Here is a 23,852-nt window from a genome sequence, read left to right as displayed (position 1 = left end):
AACACCTTGCTCCTACCCATAGTTTTTGTTATCTTATGTTGTAGTTTTTCACATTTTCTGGATACCACAAGCTTATATATTTGAAATAGTCACTCCTTTTTCCTTCTCAAGTATCCTTTTATGTTAGTAATTTTTCTACGCTATGATGAGACACTATGAGCATGGCAACTTACAGAAGAAGGCTGATTTGGGGCTTACAGTTTCAGAGGGTGAGTCCATGACCTCATCATGAAGAGAACAGCAGTATGCAGGCAGACACGGCACAACAGCCGAGAGCTACATCTTGATCCGTATGTACCGGGCAGAGAAAGCTAACTAGGAACAGCTTGGGCTTCTGAAACCCCAAAGCCTATCTCCAGTGACATGTCTCCTATCATTCCCCAAACAGTTCCTCCAATTGAGGAAGGACTCAAGTATTCAAATACATGAGCCTATTTGGGGTGGGGGGGCGCTCTCATCTAAACTATCACATCTTTGATACAAAATTTTAAATTTGATGGAATCAAAGTTACTTTTATTCTTCCTTTGAGACAGGGTCTCCTGTAGCCCAGGTTGGCCTCAAATTGCCTATGCAGCCTAGGATGACCCAGACAATGTTTGTTGTTTATTTTCACTTGCTATTGCTGTGATAAAACATCATGACCCAAAACAATTTAGAAAGAAAAGGTTTTATTTGGCTTTCATGTTCTCATCACAATCATAGTCAATCACTGAGGGCAGGAAAGACATGCACTCAAGCAGCAGCAGAGGCAGGAGCCATGGAAGAATGCTGTTTACTGGCTTGCTCCCATGGTTTGCTCAACTTGACTTCTTCTATCACAGGACCACCTGCCTACGGGTAGGTCTACGCACAATGGACTGGGTCCTCCCACATCACACACTAGTGAAGAAAATGTATCACAGGACAATCTGAGAGGCAATTAATTGAGATCCCCCTTCCCAGATATGTCTAGGTCTGTGTCAACCAGCACACTGTTGTTGTTTGGGATTTGTATGTGGATATACATGTTTATGTATGTGTATGTGTGCGTGCTCAGAAGCACGCAGCTATACACGCAGAGGCCAGAGGCCAAGTTTAGATTTATTCCTCAATAGTTCTCCAATTTGATTTTTGAGACAGAGATAGACTGGCTGGCCAGTGAGCTCAATGGAGCCTGTCTCTTCCTCCGCGGCTGAGATGACAGCTATGTACTACCAGGCCTGGCTCTTTATGTGTGCATGTGCTGGGAAGCTCAGCCCAGGTCCTCATGCCGGTATGCAAGCACCTGACCAGCCGAGTCATCTCAGCCCAATCTTGAACTCTCCATCTTCCTGCCTCTCCCTCCCAGTGCTAGGGCCTATAGGTATGCACCATCATGCCTAGTTTCAAAAGTACTTTTTGTTCCTTATGCATTTGGTGTCATACCTACCTAAGTCACTGACAAATATTAAGTTTGCCGCCAGTTTGCTTTCTCCTAAGCAGTGTCTCTAATTCTCTATACCACAAACCTATTTTAACATGCAAAATTGTAGCGAGAATTCTGGAATTTTGGTTTCTTTAAAAACCAAACAAACACTGAAGTATTATAAGAATATGTTTTCATTTAATCCCGGTGTGGGATATGGGGCTGATTCACAGCAGCTGACTATGGTTTTGCCTTGTGCTCCAGTGAGTTGTGATTTTGCCAGCTGCAGATAGTTTCTGCAACTGTGTAACGTTTGGAATTCTGGGAACTTTTCAGAGGGTATATAAATGCTAGGGCCCCTCAGAGGCGAGGATGGTGGTTAGTGGTTTTTCAGGGGCGTTGCTTGCAATTTGTTAGTAGTCATGTTCAAAGAAACGAGAAGAATGGAATTAGAGTCGAGGATCTCTATCTCCTCCGCCGTTCTTTGTTCTCTGACATCTTATCTGCTGATGGGGATGAAATTGGGAGTGGGGTAGGAATAAAGGATGGGGAAAAGAACCCACAAAGTAGCAAAAGTCAGCTACACAAAATACTGACTACTTAATTTTAGGATCCATTTTATTCATGACCTATGATATAAAAAGGACAGTAATTTGTCTTGACGCATAACCTTGCAATAAATGTCATGTGGTTAGCATTGCCACTTCTAATCTACAGAAACACAAACAAAAGGCAGACAAGAAAATATGTAATCCCCATGTTCTTCCACGCATCAACTCCTCAGCTTTATCAAACTAAAGAGACTACATAAAGAAACTGTCATGTAGTGGAGTAGCTTGAAAATGAACAGACAGCCAGGCATGGTGGTGCCCATGGTTATGCCAGCCTTGGGGAGGCAGAGAGAGAGGGAGATCTCTGTGAGTTCAGCATGGTCTACAAATCAAGTCCAGGATAGCCAGAGAACAGGACAGCTACACAAAGAAACAAAGTCTCGGAAAACCAAAAACCAAAAACCAAAAACCAAAAAAAAAAAAAAAAAAAAAAAAAAAAAAAAAAAAACCAAACAAACAAAAGGAAAGAAAGAAAAAGAAAAAGGACAGGCACTATAGAAAAGTCTCCTGTGAATCCTATACCAATGTTCTAGATTCCACAATAAAATTTCCTGGATGATGAAATTAACATATTAATGACCATATTTTGCATTTGAAATACAAATTTATACGCAATAATTAAACTTTTCCTACAGTTATAATATCTTGTAAAGAGACAGGAGTGGCGGTGCACAAGTGTCATCCAGCACTTAAGAGGTAGAGGCAGGAGAATTGGAGGTTCAAGGTCATCTTCTTCAAAACAGGCCAGCAAAGGCAACAGGAACCTGTCTGAAAAAGTCAAGAAGGCAAGATGGCCCTGCAGGCTAAAGCGGCCTGACTGCGGCCTGAGTTTGCTCTCTAGGATCAGTGAAAATGACGAAGAGGCAGACCAGTACAAGCAGGGGAAGAGGAGGCTGCACAGAGCAACTAAGCTATATGCAGCATGTGTGGTCAGTCTGCTTCACTAACACAAACTGAGTCAAACATGTTGGCTTGGTTCACCATCAAGAACAGTAGTCTTTCTTGTTTTCCTTAAAAGCCTCATTTTTATTTTATGTATGCATGTGTGTCTAGGTACCATGCATGTGTATCACTCTCAAAAGCCAGAAGTCATGGGAACCCATATACAACACTGCTAAAAAGCCCAAGGACCTGAGACTTCAGCCACGGTTCTAGGGGCAAACCCACTACTATTATTCTGCTAAAGGAACACAGCAATAAGATGACTCCCAGTGACACCACTATACTCATAAACCATCATTCAACCCTCATCAAAGACGATTCTTCTTGCCATAAACAGTAATTAACAAAGACATCCCAAACTAGACAATGTGCATGGAGTGAGAAACTCTGGAGCACTCCGCCCTCAGCAGGTCATCAGTATCAAGACCCTCCCCTCAAGTCTCAGGCGCTTTACAGGAGAAGCAGGTGGAACCCTCCATTGATACAGCCTCTTCAAGACAAAATACCAATATACATATGAGCGAACACACGGAGACTGTGACAACACCCACAGAACCTGCATTGGTTTAAACACAGACCAAATCCCAGCACTGAGAAGGTAAAGGATGCATAAAGTCCCACCCCTAGCCAAGAAGCTGTTTGTAAGGGGTACCAGCTGGAAGAGGAAAAATTCGTTTTCTTTAATGAAATACCACTGGGTGTATCAGCTACACTCCAGCATCCCCATGTCCAGGAGTAGTTGGCCAACACAAATGGATTTAGTGTGTGTGCTTTTTGTCTTGGGGGTTTTTGTTTTGTTTTGTTTGCCTTCTTTTCAAGTTTGTCTTTTTCTGGTTTCGTTACTGTTGTTTTCCCTGTTTTCTGTTTTGTTGAGGGAGAGAAAACCATAGTTGGTTGGAGAAGGGCTGTGGGAGATTATGATCAAAACAGAATGCATGAAAAATATTAAAATACATTTCTTTAAAGGAACTAAAGAAACACTGTCAAAGTGTCAAAGTGACAAATAGAATTAGGGCATTTTAGCCAGGCATGGTAGCGCACGCCTTTAATCCCCGCACTCGGGAGACAAAGGCAGGAGGATCTCTGTGTGTTCGAGGCCAGCCTGGTCTACAAAGAGTTCAGGACAGCCAAGGCTACACAGAGAAACCCTGTCTTAAAAAACAAAACAAAACAAAAAAATTATGACATCTAAATTTTTTCTTTGTTTTTACTTTATGTTTGTGGGTGTTTTGCCAAATGTGTCTTCTGTGCACCATGTGTATGCAGTACCCTAGGAGACCAGAAAAGGGCATCGGATCCTTGGAAACTGGAGATACAGTTGTCTGCCTCAGGGGTACTGGGAAAGAAACCCTGGTGCTCTGCAAGGAAAAGCAGCCAGTGCTCTAAACTGGAGTACCTCCCCAGTGCCCCCCACCCTTCTTTCCAACTATCAGCAAAAAAGCGCTCATAACATCAATTCTCAATAAGTTGATATGGATAAAATCAGTGCCGTGTGTGCAAATGACGACTTCCAAGCATGATGTATGGGAGAGGGTTAGTCTAGGCTGAAAGACCAGGTCCTCTAAATCTAATGGCCACCTCTAAAGACTGGGCTTGGAGATACAGTACAGGGATAAAAAGAACTAGACAAGAAAAACACTGAGGACGATTTCTAAAAAAAAGAAAGGAGAATAATATTTTTTAAATATACATGTATAAAATCATTAACGTTACAGCCAGGCTTAAAGAATGAAATAGGTACACTCTCCAATGGTGACACTCGTCTGTGTGTGTGTGTGGGGGGGGGGGGGCGGAGAAATGTCCGAGTAAAATTAACATTTAAGTTGGTGAACTTTTTAAGTAGACTGACTGCCCTCTGTAGCATGGGCTTCATCCAAATAGCTGAAGGCCCAACTGGAACAACAAGCAAGGCTGTCTAGCACAGTGCCTTTAGACTGGAACAGCACCAACTGCTCCCCTAAGTCTCCAACTGCTGGCCTGCAGACTGCACTGCACCTGGCTTCCTTAGGCTCTGCCCACTCTCTGCCCACGCTCTGCCCAACTCCCATTGACTATGTGAACTCAGCTCTTATAAATTAATCGTTCTACACACACACACACACACACACACACACACACACACACACTAGTTTATTTCTCTAGAGAACCCTAACTAAATACATCACCAGAAGTCCAAAAGCCAAAGAGGTGGGTATAAAAGAAAGAGCATTTGCTGAGAGTGGGAAAAAGAAACCACAGATCACTCAAGCATGTCACATTTGCTGAGCATCTACTAGGAGCCAGAAATACAGCAGCAAGCAACATAGGCACAGGCTAGCTGTGGAGTTAAGGACTTTTGTGGGACAGAGTGTTGCTATATATATCACCCTAGCTGACCTGAAATTTAACTAGAGAGACCTGATGTGCCCCTCTGCCTGTGGAGCGGTGGGAGTGCAGGTATACAATACCTTGACTTGGAACTTAGACTTTAAATACAGGAAACACATAAGAAATACACATGTCAGGTAGTGCTAAAATTACACATGTAAAGTGAGAGTGGTGTACAGAGAAGAACCATCCCAAGTCTACTTTAGGAAAGAAAGGCCACTCTGAATGGAAGGGAAATTTATTAAGAAAGACCCTGCATAAAGGGGGTGAGCCAAGCAAAGACCTGTAAAGAGTTCAAAGCAGAAACAAAACAAAAAGCCCACCAGTGAGGCACATGCTGGAGGCCCTACTGTAAAAGACAGTAGGGGAGGCAGAATTAACAAGCCGTGGGAGAGAGCCTGGTGAGTGTGGAAAGGAGCCTAGACTTTACTCTGAACATGATGGGTGTCAATGAAGAACATGTTGTGACACGTTTGCTGTTTACAAGTCCTTTACTAGACAATAAGAGAAACAAAAAAGACAAGACAGGAAAGCAGATACAAACCTAAAGAAGGAAAATCAGAAAATCATCTCCTTAGGGATGAAGGTTCTCATAGTCGATTTAATCCCTTATCAAACAATATACAACGAAATCTCACCTACTGAGAGCTGAGGCAATAGAATCAAAAGTTTGAGGCCAGGCCGGGCTTGGTGGTGCACACCTTTAATGCCAGCACCTGGGAGGCAGAGGCAGGCGGATCTCTGTGAGTCCAGGACAGCCAAGGCTACACAGAGAAACCCTGTCTCAAAAAACAAAACAAACAAAATAGCTTGAGGCCAATCTGAGCAATGTAGTGAGACTTTTGTCTCAGCGCCCCCCCCAAAAAAGATTAAAATAAAATTAAACAAAAATGGGTATGGGGGAAATAAATGGTATGACAGGATTTAAAATATCACATGAGAGAAGCCAAAAGCAGTTTCAGAAAGAAACAATATCATGTTGCTGGAGAGATGGCTCAGTGGTTATGAGTGCTTAATGTTCTTCCAGATGATCTAAGTTCACTTCCCTAGCATGCACGTCTGGGTGCCTACAACCACCTATTAACTCTAGCTCCGAGGGATTAAAAAACAAAGACAAAAATATAATTGCTTAACTTCTACCATCTCAGGACAACCCAGTCTAGGAACTTATCCAATTACAGCTCTAGTTGCACAAGTTTCCCACAACCTTTAGTCAAAGTATTAATTTTCTGAAAGTTCTGAGCACTGGAAACGGGGATTTTTTTATTTTCAACTGTAGAAAGTTATACTGATAGTTATGAAAAATTAAACAAGAGCAAAACGGTACCTAGGATACTTGAATGTCAGAACACGGTCCCAGTGCTTAAGAGACACTGATCCCCAAACTAATCTTAGAAACGAGCACAAGGTCACGACTCCTGTCCTTCCTCAAGTACCAGAAGTTTAAACTCCAGAGACGAAAAATCTTTCACCTTTGATGTACATTAATAATAACTCAAAGGTGCTCTCGACTACGGAAACAAAAATAACCCACCAGGCTAACAGAAACCTTGACCCCTAAAACACAGATCTCCACTAGTCCAGGAACCTGTTTAATTAAAGATGCAACAAGCTCTGAGAAGCAATCCCTGCTGGGAACTGTAGTTCTCCGGCCCTGACCTTCACGATTGGACATCTATCACGTGCCCAACCGGCGGCCCAGACGCCGGCGGCCAGCATTGGTCCGAATCTGAAGCAACGCGATACTGATTGGTTACCAGGGCCCTGAAGCCACGCCCCGGCAGCACACCCGCCTCCCCGCGAGCGCTCCACACCCGAGCCCGCTTCTTCAGCAATAACCCTCTAGTCATTCCAGTCTGGCGACCGCCCTGACGGGCTGCCTCAGTTTCCCGCCCTGGCCCTCTAGAGGCGCGCCTCTGCCCAGGGACTGCGCGTCACGGATGTCTCTCGCTGTCCGTTGGCAGTCCGCAGTCAGCGTGACCGCGCGCCCCCTTGGGGAGACCCCACGCTCACCTGGGCCGCGACGGTCACGCCGGATAACTGACAGGCCCGCAGCATCTCTGCCGAACTGACGGCGCGGCTGGTGTACGCGGGAACGACCGCGGCGGCGCGAGAGGAGGGCGTGCGTGCTCGTGTGCGTGCCCGCCTCCGTACAGCGGGTCTGCGTCCGGCGCACCGGAAGCGCCACCGACGCCACTGCGCACGCGCCGCCTGCTTCCCCCCCCCCCCCCCCGATAAGGCGGCTCCCTGAGGGTGGGACTCACCCCGGCTGCGAAAGTGGGGAGTCGTCCGTGATTGGCGGATAGGAGGCGGAAGGGCAGGTTCTCCTTCCGGGTCGCACTCGGCGCTAGTTTGCTGAAAACCGGTGAACTGGCGGGAGGCTGGTGTTGTTAAGTTCGATTAGGATGAAGACAGACAACTGTCATTCTTAGAGTTAAAGCAAAGGGGCTGGCGAGTTGGCTCGGGTAAGGACTCTCTGAGTTCGATTCCCGCGACCCCTATGATCACTAGAGAATGACGGGTTAGTTGTCCTCTGACTTCTTTATGGAACTAAGGCACACGCACGCCCACAAGTTAACCACAACACACCCCGGGGGGGCGGGGTTGCTGAATAGGTGAATGGGGGGACTTGAGGCAGAATGTGTGTTTCAGGTGTCTCTTTAGCACTCGGGAGGCAGAGGTAGGCGGATCGCTATGAGTTCGAGGCCAGCCTGGTCTACAAAGTGAGTCCAGGACAGCCAGGGCTGCACAGAGAAACCCTGTCTCGAAAAAAAAAAATAATAATAAAAATAAAAGTCTAAAAATCTGAGGCTGGGCTTAGTGGCCCACACCTTTAATTCCAGCACTAGGGAGGAGAGGCTTGAGTTTAAGGCTACCTTGATCTATATAGTGAAAGCCTGCGTGAAAAGCATAAAACAACAACTGTTGAGTTTTAAACCCTAGACAAGTGGCTGAGGTGCCTATTTAACATATCAAAGCGGAGCCAGCCTCCAGATTCTCCCAGCATTCCTCAGTCCCTACCAGTTATAGGATGTGTATGGTGGGCATATTCCCCTCCCTCTCCCCTTCTCTCCCTTTCCTGTCTCCCCCTGCATGTCGGCTTCTCTGGGGAGTTCTCTGGGGAACCAATGAACACTCCAAGAGCTACACCCAATAAACCTGCATTTATATACTTTAACTTGTCTTGAATTAGCTCATTTCACCAACATGTCAGAAACATCTCGTATTATCTGGGTAAGTCAACTATAATCATAAGATTGAAGGAGGATGGGAGGCATGAGGCACTGTCTTTGAAAATACAAGGTGTTGGGGGCTGGAGAGATGGCTCAGAGGTTAAGAGCACTGTCTGCTCCTGGGTTCAGTTCCCAGCAACCACACGGTGGCTCACAACCATCTATAATGAGATCTGGTGCCCTCTTCTGGTCGGCAGGCACACATGCAGACAGGATATTAAATACAAAATAAATAAATAAATAAATCTTTTTTTGTTTGTTTTGTTTTTTGAGACAGGGTTTCTCTGTGTAGCCTTGACTGTCCTGGACTTGCTTTGTAGACCAGGCTGGCTTTGAATTTACAGCGATCTGTCTGCCTCTGCCTCCCAAGTGCTGGGATTAAAGGCATGTGCCACCACTGCCCGACAAATAAATAAATCTTTAAAAAAAGAAAGACAATGCTAGGTGTTCATGAGCCAAGGATTACAGACAGACCCTAGAAACTGAAAAAAGAGCAAGAGAAAGAACTCTCTTTTAGAGCATCCAGAAGAATCACAGCTTTAGTATAGCTTAATTTTTAGTCCTTGGAATTCATCTTAGATTTCTGGCCTGCAGAACTGTAAGATAGTAAGCTGGTGGCATTTAAATCACTAAGTTTGTGGTACTTTTTGCAGCAGCAATAGGAAAAAAACGGCAGAACTGTTTTTATTCTTCCCAATATTAACTTATAGTCTAACAAATACCAGTAGTATAATTCATACAAGTTAAAGATCTTTGGAATTTTCAATAATTTTCTGAAGTCAGCTGTGTAATCCATAAATGGTCCTGATTCAGCCTGCCATGGAGTTAGGTGTAGGCCACCACTACTAGCTCCTCAACAGCATGTAAGCATCCTGAGGCCAAATTTGAACAACTCTTAAGATTCCTGAGTTTTTCCTTCTTGGTATTTTGGAACTTTCTCTTCCCTTCTTTTCACCTTAGTTTTTGCTTATTTATTTTTTTATTTTTTTTAAAGAGTCTTTACACAACCCATGCTAGCTCAGCGGCAGCACCTGTAATCCTTGCAGTAAGATCAAGTAAATACAGAAGTCCCAAGTCACTTTCTGGATCTGGGGACACCTTGTCTCAAAAATGAGGTTAGCTGTGGAGGAGGGAGGTGGCGCACGCAGGCGCATCTCTGTGAGTTGGACGACAACTTGATCTACAGAGCTAGTTCTAGGACAACCAGAACTACACAAACACACACAGACACACACGAGCCAGGCGCGGTGTGCACGCCTGTAATCCCAGCACTAAGAGGCATAGGGATCCAGCCTGGTCTACAAAGTAAAGTGTAGGTCAGCCAAGGCTACACAGAGAAACCATGTCTCAAAAAAAAAGAAAAAGTTTGAACAGAACTGACTCCTGCAAGTTTTTCTCTAACCTCCATAAATGCGCGAACTCAAACATAAACGTAAAATAAATAATTAAAATGACTGAGGTTTAGGGCAGAACCTACTAAAAAAGGCACGATCCAGGTGTTTGACTTTTGCCACGCCTGATCCCCTTGACTCCGCCCCTTTACGTTTCTTAGCCATTTGTTCCGGTACCTTTAAGTGCACTTCGGCCACCGTAGGCAGGGTGCAAGATGGCGGCCTCCGTCTTGTTGGGTGCGGTGAGAGCCGCCTCAGGTCAGTGCGCCATGGACGGCTTCACGAGTGGGCGTTTAGTTTGGATGTTAACGGGGAAGGAAAAACAAGACGGTTTGAGGTCAGAGGTTTGCTGCGAACGTTCTCTGGGGCGGTGTGCGCGACACCTTGCCCGGGGTGGTATCGGTGGCCAGCGCTCGCCGGGTCCACCCTGCCCTGGGAAGCATACCGGAAACTGAGGCAGAGGAGGGGAGTGTGACAGCCAGGATTCCGTTTTTTCTGATTTAGAGGGTCACTCTTCCTCTCGCGGCCTTTGACCTTGAGAGTCTTACATTGTCTCTGAATTTTTAGTTCTATAACGGTAAAATGGGGCTTCCTCCCGCATGCGCACCAAACACAAGCTGTAAAGCAGCAAGTATCTGGCACACGCGAGAACCGTGTGTAACATCAACAGACTGGCCTGATTTGTTTTGAACTACATCCTCCAGTGGGGAAATACAGAGACGAAGGCAGAACCAGGCAGAAAGTTTACATTCCTCAAGTATGATAGGGTTGAGCAATAAGTTACTTTAACACAAGTTATACTGTAGGGACAAAGTTTGTGGGAGAAGAGATAGAAGGCCAATAAGAAAAGAAGGAACCATATAAAACTTCCAGGTATTAGATCTTAAAAAATGGGACTTCTTTGTGAGTTATGAAATATAAATGAAAAGTTCATATAACGTACACAAATGGTTTAACAACCCTGAAGGGGACGTTTGTGTAACTAGCACCAGTTCCAGGACAAGCCCCTTCCCACCCCGTGCACTGCCCCAGACATTATTTGCCTCTTCTTCCCCTAGCAACGTCAGCAGCTAAACCTTCATCTCTCAATAACATATTTTGTCTAGTTTTGAACTCTACATTAACTTATACATAATGTGTATAGTGTAATGTCTGGTTTTCTTTTTCTCAGTGAGGTTTGTTTTTCTTGAAATGTTTGCTTTCTGACTGCTGTGTGTTCTTATGTGACTATGCCACAGTCCTCTATTCTACTGATAGACACTTGGGTGGTTTCAGTTTGGGTGTTTCTTTGAAGTGAGGGTCTCGAGTGGCCCAGGCTATCTTGGCTTCTCAGTACCAGGATTAGTGAGCTGGGATTACGCCTGGTTGGATGAAATTGTATATAAATCTTCCTGTTATTACATTTTGGTTTATGAATGCAAAATTGTAATTAGGGTGTGTGTGTGTGTGTGTGTGTGTGTGTGTGTGTACACAAGTGTAACTAGCTGTGGAATTACTGGGTGAGAGGGCCCATGTATAAACTATTTTCTAAAGGAATGTGCCTATTTAGGCACCGCAGCAGTAGGGGCTCCATAATCTCCCCAGCATTTAGTATTACCAGATCTACAGTTAAAAAATGATTTTTTAAGGAGCTGGAGAGATGGCTCAGAGGTTAAGAGCACTGGCTGCTCTTACAAAGGTCTTGAGTTCAATTCCTAGGAACCACATGGTGGTATACACACACACACGCACGCACGCACGCACGCACGCACGCAGGCTGAAGCCAGGCATGGTGACACACGCCTTTAATTCCAGCACTCGGGAGGCAGAGGCAGGCGGATCGCTGTGAGTTCGAGGCCAGCCTGGCCCACAAAGCTAGTCCAGGACAACCAGGGCTACGCAGACAGACCCTGTCTCGGGGAAAAAAAAAAAAAATGCAGGCCTACCTTGTACTTGTGGTGGTTCTCCTGCCTCTGTTTCCAGACTGCTGGGATCGCAGGCAGGGGCCTCTACACTTACATTAACTCGTTGCTGGCGTTTGGTTTTTTGAGGTAGTAATTATTCTATCCCATTCTGGCCCTGAACTCTAGATCTGTTTCAGCCTTCCAAGTACTAGGCTTACTGGCATATACCACCACGCAAGGCTCGGCTTTCCTTTTCTTTCTTTCTTTCTTTTTTTTTTAAGATTTATTTATATATTTGTGTTATGTATACAATGTTCTGCCTGCATGTAGCACCTGCAGGCCAGAAGAGGGCATCAGATCTCATTATAGATGGTTGTGAGCCATCATGTGGTTGCTGGGTATTGAACTCAAGACCTTTGAAAGAACAGACAGTGTTCTTAACCTTTGAGCCATCTTTCCAGCCCCGGCTTTCCTTTTCTTAAGCTAACTTTATGGAAGTAGAATTTAGTGTACTTGTATGTTTGTGTGTGAGGGTATGCATACATGTGTGCACGCAGGTACATGTCTGAGATTGCTCTCAGGAGCAAACCACCTTGCCTTGCCTTTCTCTGGGATGTGGTGCCCACTGATTAGGATAGGCAGGCTGACCACAGACTGTAGGGATCCACTTGTCTCTACTTCCCCAGTATCAGGGTTACAAATATGCCCAACTGTTTACTTGAATTCTGGGCATCAGACTCAGGCATAGGAAACACTTAGCTCGAAAATACTTATTTTTATGCATCTAGTTTAATGACAAAATCATCACCAAATCTCAATCATAGGACTTTACATCTCATGGAGTATTTTTAACATGTATGTTCTTTTTGGGGGGATTTTTGTTGGTGGTGGTTTTTTTGTTTTGTTGGTTGGTTGGTTGGTTTTTGGTTTTTCGAGACAGGGTTTCTCTGTTTATTTTCTCATTCCGCTTTCATCTTATTTTGCATGTGCAATGTGTGTGGAAGTGTGCATGCCAATCCATGTGCACATGGAGGCTTGAGATTGACTCTGAATGTTTTCTGTGGCTCTTCAGTTGATTTTATTTCATTTTTTGTAATGGGGTCGCTCGCTAAACTTGGATCTCTCTAGCAAGCACCTATCTGTACCCCTTTTTTACCCTGGTACTGTAGTGACAAACGCCATGTCCAGCTTTTACTTGGCCACTGGGGTCCTAGCTCAGGTTCTTATGCTTACAGAGTAAGCAGTTTACATACTAAGCCGTCACCTAGCCCTTTAAAAAAAAGATTTAGTTTTATTATTTTGTGTGTGTGTGTGCGCGCGCGTGCATGAGTTCAGGTGCTGGAGGAAAGCCAGAGGCGCAGATCCCCTAGAGCTAGGCCTGCCTAGCTCCTGATGAGAACCACCTGGTGTGGGCCTCTGCGAGAGCAGTATTCACTCTTAACCACTGAGCATCTTTCCAGCCCTTTGTTGAGTTTTGTTTGTGTTTTGGTTTTTTGAGGCAGGGTCCACTTAGGCTGACCTCAAACTGGAATTCCCGGTCCTCCTCCCTCCAGTTTTCAGATACTGAGATTACAGGTGTGCGTCACTGTGTCCAGCAGGTCTGCTCACTTTCAGGATGAGGAAGCGCCTCTTCTGTTTTCCTCATGGGTCTTCTCTCCACTCTGTCCTTCCAGCGCTCGGGTCTGTCATTGCACTGCATCCCGAGGGGCTCTCTCCCGTGGAGTAACTTGATGAGGAGCAATAAGCCTTACACATACCCTGTTCCTCACTTCTGGATTATATGATTATTATAGAAGGCTAAATTTTCTCAAATCCATTGAGTATATAAGAATCAGTAATTTTATCATATGTAAGTTAACACAACAATGGAATTGGTAAAAAGCATCCTCTGTGAGTCTGGTGTCAGGGACCTTCTGTTACCGTGGTTTCCGTGCACTGTGATATATGTGTGTGTGTGCTGGAGTGTATTCAGTACATGTGCTTCTGTCTCTACAGGAATGTTACGTCCCCTGAATGGTTTGGCATCGTCAACCTTTCGGAACTGCGCCAAGAATACCGGTCTTCATCCTGCACTGGGCGGCATTCATTTCAGACATACTCAGACATCAGTTGTTTCCTCTGCTCCAAGACTTGTCACATCTGTCAGACACCTGGCATATGGGCATACTGCAACCATCCTTAATAGGTAGAGGATATTCCAAAGACACATTTAAACAGTATTTATACAACATTTTCTAAAATATTTGTGCCTGGGCTGGGCACGTAGGTCAGGGGTAGGGTGCTTGCCCCGGATCTATGAAGCTCTTTCTTCTCTCTGTAGTAATGCAAAATCCATAACGTGTGGTCAAGACGCTTTAGAAGTAGCTAATCTTGCCCTCCCTGCAGCTATGACACAGCATATGATAAGCCTGGCTGAGGAAGAGAATATGATTGGTACCCTAGATGCCAGCAACAGGACCACACAGAGCATCTCCTTCCCATCTTGCTGAGTAGCCTTGAACTCGTAATCACCCTCCTGCCTTAGTCTCCTGAGTGCTAGGATTATCGGTGTGCACTGCCTTGCCTGGCTTTTAAAAACAGTTTGTGCTTTGGGAAAGGAACCTACGGCCTTCTGTGTGCTAGGCTAGTGCACTACTAGTGATGTCTGCCTCCACCCCAGGTTCATTTCTGATGTTGTTTATACGGTTTCCAGATGGAAGATGTCAGGCAAACCAGAGAGCAAATGGGATGCTCAGCTTCTGTGCCTGGGCCGTGCGGGAGTCAGTCTGCAGATACTCAGCTAAACCCCCATAAGTACCCACCACTCACTTGCAGAAAGTTCACAAAGATAAACAAGCTGAAGTTCTTAAGGAGTTTAGACTCAGTTAGGCAGATAGATAAGAAATTGTGTAACTAAATAATGTGAGGTGAAGTCTCTCTTAGTGGTTGAGTTTTATTTTTGATGTTAAGGATTGAACTGGAGTCGTGTGTGTGCTACCTCTCCCTGCAGTGGCGTATTTTAGAAGGCTGGGGGTTGGGAAGGTCGCCGTTCTTTTCTGTGCATAGTGTCTCTTGAAGTAATGTGCTGTGTGGGACCTTAGCTCCTTGCTCTGCAATCAGTCTGATCGCTGCATTTTAAAATCTGTTTTAGAGTAGCCGAATTGCTTCCCAGTGTCCTGAAGCCGCCAGTCAGGACTCTGATCTACTGCAGCTCACGGAAAGGCAAACGAAAGACAGTAAAATCAGTTGTGCATCGCTTCCTTCGACTCCATTCTGGCCTGTGGCTAAGGAGAAAGGTGCGTGTCTACACTGTTACCTGGTTGGAAGCCAGGAAGCTAAGCTGCAGCGGAATCCAGGCCTAGCTGTGGTGTGCTCTCTCACCTGCTAGTTGCTCTCCTGTGTTGCGCAGAGAAAGAGCATGAGTGTGAGTAAACGAGCACTATTCGGAGTGCACAGACGTGAGTAAGGCAGGCGCAGTCACCGTTGCAAGGGCTGGAAGGATTTTCTCCTCTCTCAGACACAACTCTAAACTTGTAGCTAACTATATGGATTAGAGCTTAGCTCATAGCTGGGTAGTGGCGGCGCACACCTTTAATCCCAGCATTTGGGAGAGAGTCAGTTGGATCTCTGTGAGTTCCAGGACAGCCTGGTCTACTTTGTGAGTTCCAGAACAACCAAGGCTACACAGAAACCCTGTCTTGAAAAGCAAACAAACAAACAAACAAACAAACAAAAAAGCCCCCAAAACAAAAACCTCGGCTCATTTCTCCATCGAGATAGCCTTATATTCCGTGTCAGAATAGCTCACAATGCAGGAGAAGCTGCACTGCAGTTCCAGTGGCTCTAATTGGACCCTTAGAAACAGTTTGTAGGCAAGAGAATTATTACAGAGACGATAGACTTTAGGTAGAGAATCTAAATTTAAAGCCATAAGCAGTGAGTGGCATGAATATAATCCCTAGTACCTTTAAACCAGTTTCTTCAGTCACCTTCCTTCTGAGCATCACTAGGCTACAGACATTGTTGGATGCCAGGGTGACGCTAAGATGTGTTAGGATCCCAACGCACCTTGTCAATGAAGAGCCATGGCTTTGCGCAGCTTACTTGATGCCACCGAGAGCACTTGGCTTGAAGGGTGCGTGGATTTGGCTCCTCCTTAATAAGAACCCCCTTTTCTATTCTGAGTCCCATGCATGTGCGTGGAGCTGCTGCTGAGGTCAGAGGCATCCCATCCTCCTGAAGGCAGCTCTGAGCTGTCCTATGTGGGTGCTGGTCCTCTGGAAGAGTGTTATGGGTCCTGAGCCATCTCTCCAGATCCTGAAGTTTTGGGGGTTTTGTTGGTTTCTTTGTTTCTCTGTGTAGCCTTGGCTGTCCTAGACTCTCTCTCTGTAGACCAGGCTGGCCTCGAACTCAACAGAGAACTGCCTCTGCTTCCCGAGTGCTGGGATTAAAGGCGTGCCCAGCCACACTTGGCAGCTCCTTAAGTTTTTGAGACAAGGTTTTCTCACTGAACGTGGAGCTTAGCAATTTTTCTAGCCTGCCTGACCAGCACTCTGGGATCCATTTGTCTCTGTAACTAGCACCGGGCTTGCAGATGTCCACTACCATGCCCAGCTGTTACACAGGCTCTGGGGATCCAAACTCAGGGCCTCTTGCTGGCATTACAGGCACTTTGCCCACTGTGCCCTCGCCACAGCCCACTTTTGTTTTTTTCACACAGGGCCTTGCTCTATAGTCTGAGATGACTATAGTCTGAGTTTATTTTTTTATTTCTAATTTTTAAAAGATTTGTTTCGAGCCGGGCGTGGTGGCACACGCCTTTAATCCCAGCACTCGGGAGGCAGAAGCAGGCAGATTGCTGTGAGTTCGAGGCCAGCCTGGTCTACAAAGTGAGTCCAGGATGGCCAAGGCTACACAGAGAAACCCTGTCTCAAAAAACAAAACAAACAAATAAATAAATAAATAAATAAAAGATTTGTTTCATTGAGACAAAGTCTTACTATGTAGTCCTGGTTAGCCTGGAACTTCCTATGTAGACTAGGATGGCCCTGAACTCAACAGAGATCAGTCTACCTTAGATTTATTTTATTCTCAATTATTTGTGTATGTGGGTCTGTGCATATGAGTGACGTGCCCATGGACCAGAGTCATTAGGTCCTGGGAGCTGGAGTAATAGGTAGTTGTGAGCCACCTACATTGGTGCTGGAATTGAATTCAGGTCCTCTGAAGAGCAGCACATACTTTCATCTACTGAGCCTGGCCCTCAACTTCCAATTCTCCTACCTCAGTCTCCTGAGTGCTTGAATTGCATGTGATTTTTAAGTAATCTTTCCAAAGTGTTAAATTATTTATTAATAACTCTTCTATTCATGCTTTTTGTTGTTGTTTTGTGGGTTTTTGTTGTTGTTGTTTTGGTTGAGACAGAGTCTCTCTGTGTTAGTGTCAGCAGTCCTGGACTCGATTTGCAGACCAGGCTGGCCTCGAACTCACAGCAATCGGCCTGCCTCTGCCTCCCGAGTGCTGGGATTAAAGGTGTGCACCACCACGCCCAGGCACAACTCATTGCAAAGTTTCTAGAGAAACGACCCAGTCCCTGTAGAGGTCTGGCTTCGCTCCTTGGGCCTGTACACCATAAGCTATGGAATATCTTCTGTTACCTTTGTAAGTTTTAAAATGTCTTTGTAACATTATCTCATAGGCTGGCTATAAGAAGAAATTATGGAAAAAGTCAACTGCAAGAAAGAAACGCATGAGGGAATTTGTGTTTTGCAACAAGACCCAAAGTAAACTCCTAGATAAGATGACGACATCTTTCTGGAAGAGGCGCAACTGGTATGCTGGCGATCCGTACCAGATGTACCACGATCGGACAAACCTGCGCGTATAGTTCAGGCTCTCGTACCTTCCCAACTGTGGAATGTGGGTCTTCGCGCACATGCTGTCCTTGCAAATGTGAGTGTGTGTTAACCTGTAGACTGAACCAGCTGATGGCAAGCAAAGAATGCCACCATTATACTTTAAAACTCAATGCATTAAACATTCCCAGAGTTGGTCATGGAACTAAAAGCTACATTTTTTGTGTGCATTATTTCCAAAAACTGGTAACAGCTTTCCACATTCCCATTGGTTTCAAGGACTCTCAAGTGAGAGAAATATGGAAAGACACTTAACAGTGGGCCTTTTGTGGGATTGAGATTGTGTCCAGGGCCTCCCCTATGCTAGCCAGACACCCTCCAGGCTAGCCAGACACCCTCCAGACTAGCCAGACACCCTCCAGACTAGTCCCAACATGAGGCATGGCGTAGTTCAACAATACATACCTTGAAACTCAGGAACCACCTCACAGTTGGATCTCCTACCTGACACTGCCCCACCTCAGCTTTGGGAAGGGCAGATAGGATGGAGCGGGAGATAGTGGGTCTTCCTGCCTTGGCTCTACCGCGCATGCGTGTGTGTGTGCGTGTGTGTGTGTGTGTGTGTGTGTGTGTGTGTGTGTGTGTGTGTGTGTGTATACACGCACGCATGCATGACTCTACCCATCATTCTTTTTAAGCTTGGCTTTTGCTTAGGTAAAGTTATGTTTCCTCAGACTGACTTCAGTCTCCCTTTAGCATTACAACTCTCAACTCTTTGTCATCCCTCTTAATCGCCAAGGGACTCTTAAGTGGCCAGCTGACCTTTTCCATGTCACCATGGAATAGAAAGCTTGCCTATTCTTGGGTCAAGATCCCGCCCAGGCTCTCTTGGTTGTGTTAGCAGGTTCATGTGGAGTAAAGGAGTAGTTGTGAGCCGTTTTGCTTAGAGGTGACAGGGTAACAGTGTACTCTCATCCTGTGTCCTGGTTCTTTGTGAGAGCTGACAGGGTAACAGTGTGCTTTCATCCTGTGTCCTGGTTCTTTGTGAGAGCTGACAGGGTAACAGTGTGCTTTCATCCTGTGTCCTGGTTCTTTGTGAGAGCTGACAGGGTAACAGTGTACTCTCATCCTGTGTCCTGGTTCTTTGTGCTCATGTCAATCACTTTCTACGTCCCCTTCTTGAAACATAACTATACAATAAACTCTGCCCAATTGTTCTTTTCAATTTTTAAAAATGTATGTTTTGTCTGCATGTGTGTCTGTGCACCATACACACATGTGCCTGGTGTCTGGTACTCTTGGAAGCCAGAAGAGAGTTACTGGGCCCACTGGCATCGGAGTTAGAGATGGTTGTGAGCTACCATGTGGGCGCTCGGCATTGAACCTGGGTCCTCTGCAACAACAGGCAGTTCTTAAAAGTATATCCACTTAAGATTTCTTATTTTCATTTGTAAGGATGAGCTTTTTCACAAATTGAGTCCAGGACAGCCAGAGCTACACAGAGAAACCCTGTCTTGAAAAGCAAAACAAAAAAAATGGACGGGCTTTCCCCCCAAATTCTCTAAAAGCACATTGTGAAAACAAAGGGGAAAGTACCCCTGTCCTTTGATAAAACTAGCGTGTCTCCAGCTGTGCTCAGAGGGCAGCAACAAACCAAGGAGAAATGAGATCGGTGGGCGTTCCTCCCTGAAGCTAAGCAGGGTCAGGCCTGTCAGGACTTGGATGGGGAGAATGATGCAAGAGTTACAGATTGTTTACTTAAAGAGTGCCAAGTGATGGCTCCTGTCCAAGAGGGATGTCCAAGGCCACGTATATATGTACTTGTGGGACCAGGTAATAAGAGACTGGACATGCAACTTGAGCGCCTCATACCCCAAATGGCTTGTGCTCTGCTGGCTCTTCCTGCTCACACTGCTGGGGTGGCAGGAGCTGAGGACTGAGACTTTGCATCTCCTCACTGCGCAGCTCCTGCTTCCAGGACAGCTGTGGTGCTGGAAGAGCGGGCGCTGCAGAAGCTAAGGAGGAAGGCACTGCAGCACCCCATCCATCAGTGTGCGCGCATAATCCGGGTCTCTGTCTCATGGCCTCTGCACCTTGGCTTCCTTGTGGCCAAGGACAAGCTAGGCAAAGAGGGACCAGCACTTAGGCTGCAGGCACAGGCTGTATCGAAAGAGAGTTTCATACATACAGCTTTTGTTTTGGGATAGGGGAGACTTTCATCAAAGCTGAGTTTTTAGTTTGACAATAAAGCAATTTGCACTAGGGCCTGCCTAAGTGGTGTTCAGGTATATGCATAGTTGTTTATTCATGTGTAATTTACTAAACACTTGATATATTTCGGTGTATCTGCAGATCTCTGCTAGACCTCATGCTGACCTTACGAAAGAGCTAGCATTTATCTGTGATAGAAACTGGAGGCAACTAAGCTTATCGAGGTTTAAAAATAAGTTACTCAGAAATACAGTGGATGCATCCCAGAACCTGTCTGTCTCCTTGGGCTCTTGTGTGCTTCCTTTGATGTCCTAACATAGGACACCCGTATCTTAATCAACAACGACTGAGGCCTGACACCAGGAGTAAGTGCTTCCTAACCCTGCCGGTTCAGTTCTGAGGTTGGGAGGCTCTGCCTTCTACCTGTCATCTGTTGCTGCATGGCCCTGCCTCCTCAGTGAGTGAATTAATGAATGGATTTCTAGCCTTTCTTCCCATTTCTTCTTCCTGTTTTCTGCCCTCTGAATCTACTGCTTTATTTTAAACTGTGACTAACTCTGATGTTTGAAGGTCTCTGTCACCTCCCAGGGAAGCTGGAGTGAGCTGCTATCTTACTGTTGGTTGGTTGGTTTTTTGAGATATAGTTTCGCTTATTCCTGGCTGGCCTCAAATTCATGTGTGACTGAGGATGATCTTACTTCTGACCCTTTTGTCCCGACCTCTCTGGGTTCTGGGATGGATGGATGACAGGCACGTGCCATCACATCCTGGTTTGTTTGTTTGTTTGTTTGAGACAGGGTTTCTCAGTGTAACCTTGGCTGGCCTGGACTCACTTTGTAGACCAGGCTGGCCTTGAACTCACAGAGATCTGCCTGCCTCTGCCTCCCAGGTGCTGGGATTAAAGGTGTGCGCCACTATGCCAGGCTTCTGCCCATAGTTTAAAGGCGAGGGATGCAGAGTGTTAGGGGCATTTTTACCATCCACAGTGGCTTTGCACATGGACAGTCTGTTCTAACCTGTATAGGTATTTCCTCATCTGCAAGTGAGAAACACTCACGAAGGGAATGGCTGCCTGCAGGCCTGCTCACAAAAGTCAAACTGCCTACCAGTGAGCTACTCACCTTTCCACAGGTACCCGTCTCCACTGATCTTTGAAACAGTAGAACAGTGACACTTGACGTTAATATTTGTGTCATCAGCTGGGTTTATGAAACATGTGAATGATGTTTTTGCCCCCAGTCATCCTATGTAGTGGGCATGAGCCAACTTCCGGACCAGGGAGCATAAGCACTCGGTTTCTGATCCTTGTTACCTTCCACATTAAAGTTTTTAACTTATTTATACTTACAATTTTTATTTTTGTTTTGTATTTCTGAGGAAGGGTCTTAAATATTCTAGGCCTGCCTTGATCTCCATGTATAGCTGAGAATTCCCATGAGCTTCTGATCCTCCTGCTCCTGCCTCCTGAGTCCTACCATGTCTGGTTTATAAGGTGCTAGGGTTTCAACCCAGAGCTCTGTGCTCTGTGCAGATTAGTGGGGCACTCAATATTCCTAGACCCCTTACACACACACACACACACACACACACACACACACACACACATATTTTAAATTTAATTTTGGGGGGTGGGAGATGTGTGCCACAGTGTCAGAGGACAATTTGTAGGAGTGTCTTTTCTCCCACCAGGGGGTCCTAGGGTGTAAACTCAAGTCATAAGGGTTATTGGCAAGTACTTTTTCTCCTTAAGCCGTCTTATCAGCCCTACCCACATTTTTAAGGTGGGATTGTTAAGACTGTACAGGAGTTAAGAGGACCCATGTTTGGTTCCAGTGCCTATATCTGGTTGTTCACAACCGCCTGTAATTCCAGTGCTAGGGAATCTGATGCCCCCTTCTGGCCGCCTCAGGTACCTGCACTCCCCCATACACACATACATAGTTTGCTGAGAGCCAACTTTCTCAGAGGCCCTGATAAAAGAACAAAAGGAATCTAGTTCTGTGTCCTTGCCAAGGGCAGACTTGGCAAAGTATGGTCTGGAACTGGGCTCAAGGCCTTGAAGGAGTTAAGGTTTTAGTTCCTGGGAACTTGGCTTTTTCCCTTGAAAAGACTAGAGTTGTCAGTCCCAACACTGATGTGTGCTCGGTCCATGATACACTTGAGATACTCTGTGTTCCCCTTGAGCAACATTGCTTGATCAGTTTCCTGCTGACTTCATGGGCTTTCTGTTGACTCTGTGTGCCCCTCCACCCCCAATTTATCTATACTTTACTGGGTGGTAGTGGCGCACACCTTTAATCCCAGCACTCAGGAGGCAGAGGCAGGTAGATCTGTTTGTTCCAGGCCTACCTGGTCTACAGAGAAAGTTCTAGGACAGCCAGGGCCACACAGAGAAACCTTGTCTTGAGACAAAACAACGACAAAAATACAAACAAAAAAAGGATACTGTACTTTAAATAAGACACAGCTTTCCTACCTTTACCCTTTCACCTCCTGGTACTCCCCCTTAGGACCACTGAGGAATGACTTGCTGATCTAGGTCAATAATTGTTTAAAAACCACCAAAATAATAAATCTTTTTAAGAAAACTTTTTCTTCTTTTCTCACAAGCCCAAAATTATTTTTTTTAAAGAAAAATGTTAAGACTTTATTCAAGATGTTTATCAGGCATTATAACAAAACAGCAGAGCTTCAGCCTTTGGAATACTGCAATTTACATCCCTTAGATACACGATCCAGTATACTATTTAATTACAGCTCATTCTAGAGAGACTTGAGAAATAAACGAGAGGAAATGCGCACAGTCACAATCCAGAACAATAGCTCTTCGCGTGTACAGTGTCAGACTGTGGGGTACACCTCCCGCCACTTCAGATACTTCCAATACTGCGCAAGGTGAAGAACTGGGGCGGCCACATGATGGCTGCGGTTGACAAGCACTCTTAATACAAACACATGGACAGGTTAGCACGGAGACCATACATATTAAAGGCCAGCAAAGTGAGCAAGCTATTCACACAGTCGGGAGGGCTTCTGACTGAATCTCCAGCTGACAGGATGAGACTACATCTCACCTCTTCAGACACGGGGCCTGTGCTCCATGGCGAGGAACCAACGCTGAGGCCAGCACAGGCCTTTGAGCAAGTTGTAAACAGCCTGGATCTTACGTCAGCTGGAAACATTCATGTGTCTTCCCTCGACAGAGCACCACACTACTACATGTACAGGGGCATTTACATCATATGTCAGGCCACACACAAATACAGCTTATCAGAAAAGTAAACACATTTTTTTGAGAAATAAGACAGCTGTGTTCGGCTATACAGTGAGTGACTCCTTAGTCAACACTTGAATAGTTACATTTACAATAAGACAACAATTTAGATACCTGTATATTTTAAATCTTGAGCAAGAAGTAATACAGCCTGCCTGAGAGGAGTACTTCAAACTGGGTTTTGGCATAGCTGAGTACAAACTCGATAGCTTAGATGCCTTATGACTTCCTGTTGTAAAATGGATGAAAATAAAGTAGGACTTAAGCTTTGTTCCTAAAGGCATTCATTATCTGAGGCGGGGGGTGGGGGGGCTGCAAAGCTGCTTCTCTTAGGCTTTTCTGCACCTGTTTCTCTTCATCCCATACCCAGCTGACAGGTCTGCACATTGGACATGGTATCATTTCTCCTGTTTGGAGCTGTTGAGTGAGCTTGAAGAGGACAGATGTTTCTCTTCATGGATTTAGATGGGTGTGGGGCACAGGCAGGCTACTTTCCCTCACAGTCACCAGCTTTTGGGATAGTTCCTTAGGGTTAGTTCTAAAATACATCAGGTGTATCTGGCAGCAGTGAACTTTGACTGAAACCCTTTGTGAAGCAGCCAAGGCCCAGCCTGAGTAGCCTTAGCAGCACTGGCCATCCCCCAGTGCATGTTTGGAGCCATTTGTAGTTGAGCCTGTTCGTACTCAGTTGACAGTTGTGTGTAGTATTCAACACTATTCT

The 23,852-nt window shown here is 45.5% G+C and overlaps 2 protein-coding genes across 13 annotated transcripts in view; one reads left to right on the top strand and one right to left on the bottom strand.

The window, feature by feature from the left end:
- Immt (inner membrane mitochondrial protein) overlaps positions 1 to 7,492 on the bottom strand; it is a 40,954-nt gene extending 33,462 nt beyond the window's left edge. For 10 of the 12 annotated variants that reach the window (XM_051154705.1, XM_051154706.1, XM_051154710.1 and 7 more), the window contains exon 1: positions 7,319 to 7,486. In XM_051154705.1, the coding sequence (XP_051010662.1) occupies positions 7,319 to 7,363 (45 nt within the window). In that variant the 5' untranslated portion in view covers positions 7,364 to 7,486. Of the gene's footprint in view, positions 1 to 7,318 lie in introns of all 12 variants that reach the window. The other 2 variants (XM_051154716.1, XM_051154715.1) reach the window with 2 other exon arrangements.
- Positions 7,493 to 10,070: 2,578 nt separating this feature from the next.
- Positions 10,071 to 17,737, top strand: Mrpl35 (mitochondrial ribosomal protein L35). Its single transcript, XM_051154704.1, has 4 exons — positions 10,071 to 10,187; positions 13,808 to 13,997; positions 14,943 to 15,087; positions 17,490 to 17,737. Exons 1-4 carry the CDS (start codon positions 10,145 to 10,147, stop codon positions 17,676 to 17,678), a joined length of 567 nt encoding a protein of 188 aa, XP_051010661.1. The 5' UTR covers positions 10,071 to 10,144; the 3' UTR covers positions 17,679 to 17,737.
- The last annotated feature ends 6,115 nt before the right edge of the window (positions 17,738 to 23,852 follow it).

This window comes from Acomys russatus, chromosome 13 (assembly GCF_903995435.1).
Source record: "Acomys russatus chromosome 13, mAcoRus1.1, whole genome shotgun sequence".
Lineage (NCBI taxonomy): Eukaryota > Metazoa > Chordata > Mammalia > Rodentia > Muridae > Acomys > Acomys russatus.
The sequence above is the reverse complement of the archived record's forward strand: the minus strand, read 5'-3'. Positions and strand labels throughout refer to the sequence as shown.

Excerpts from the sequence above, each read along its gene's own strand:
- Mrpl35 (XM_051154704.1), top strand. The coding sequence starts at position 10,145 with ATGGCGGCCTCCGTCTTGTTGGGTGCGGTGAGAGCCGCCTCAG. Across the intron at positions 10,188-13,807 it reads TGCGGTGAGAGCCGCCTCAG|GAATGTTACGTCCCCTGAAT; the intron begins GTCAGTGCGCCA and ends CTGTCTCTACAG. Across the intron at positions 15,088-17,489 it reads GCCTGTGGCTAAGGAGAAAG|GCTGGCTATAAGAAGAAATT; the intron begins GTGCGTGTCTAC and ends ATTATCTCATAG.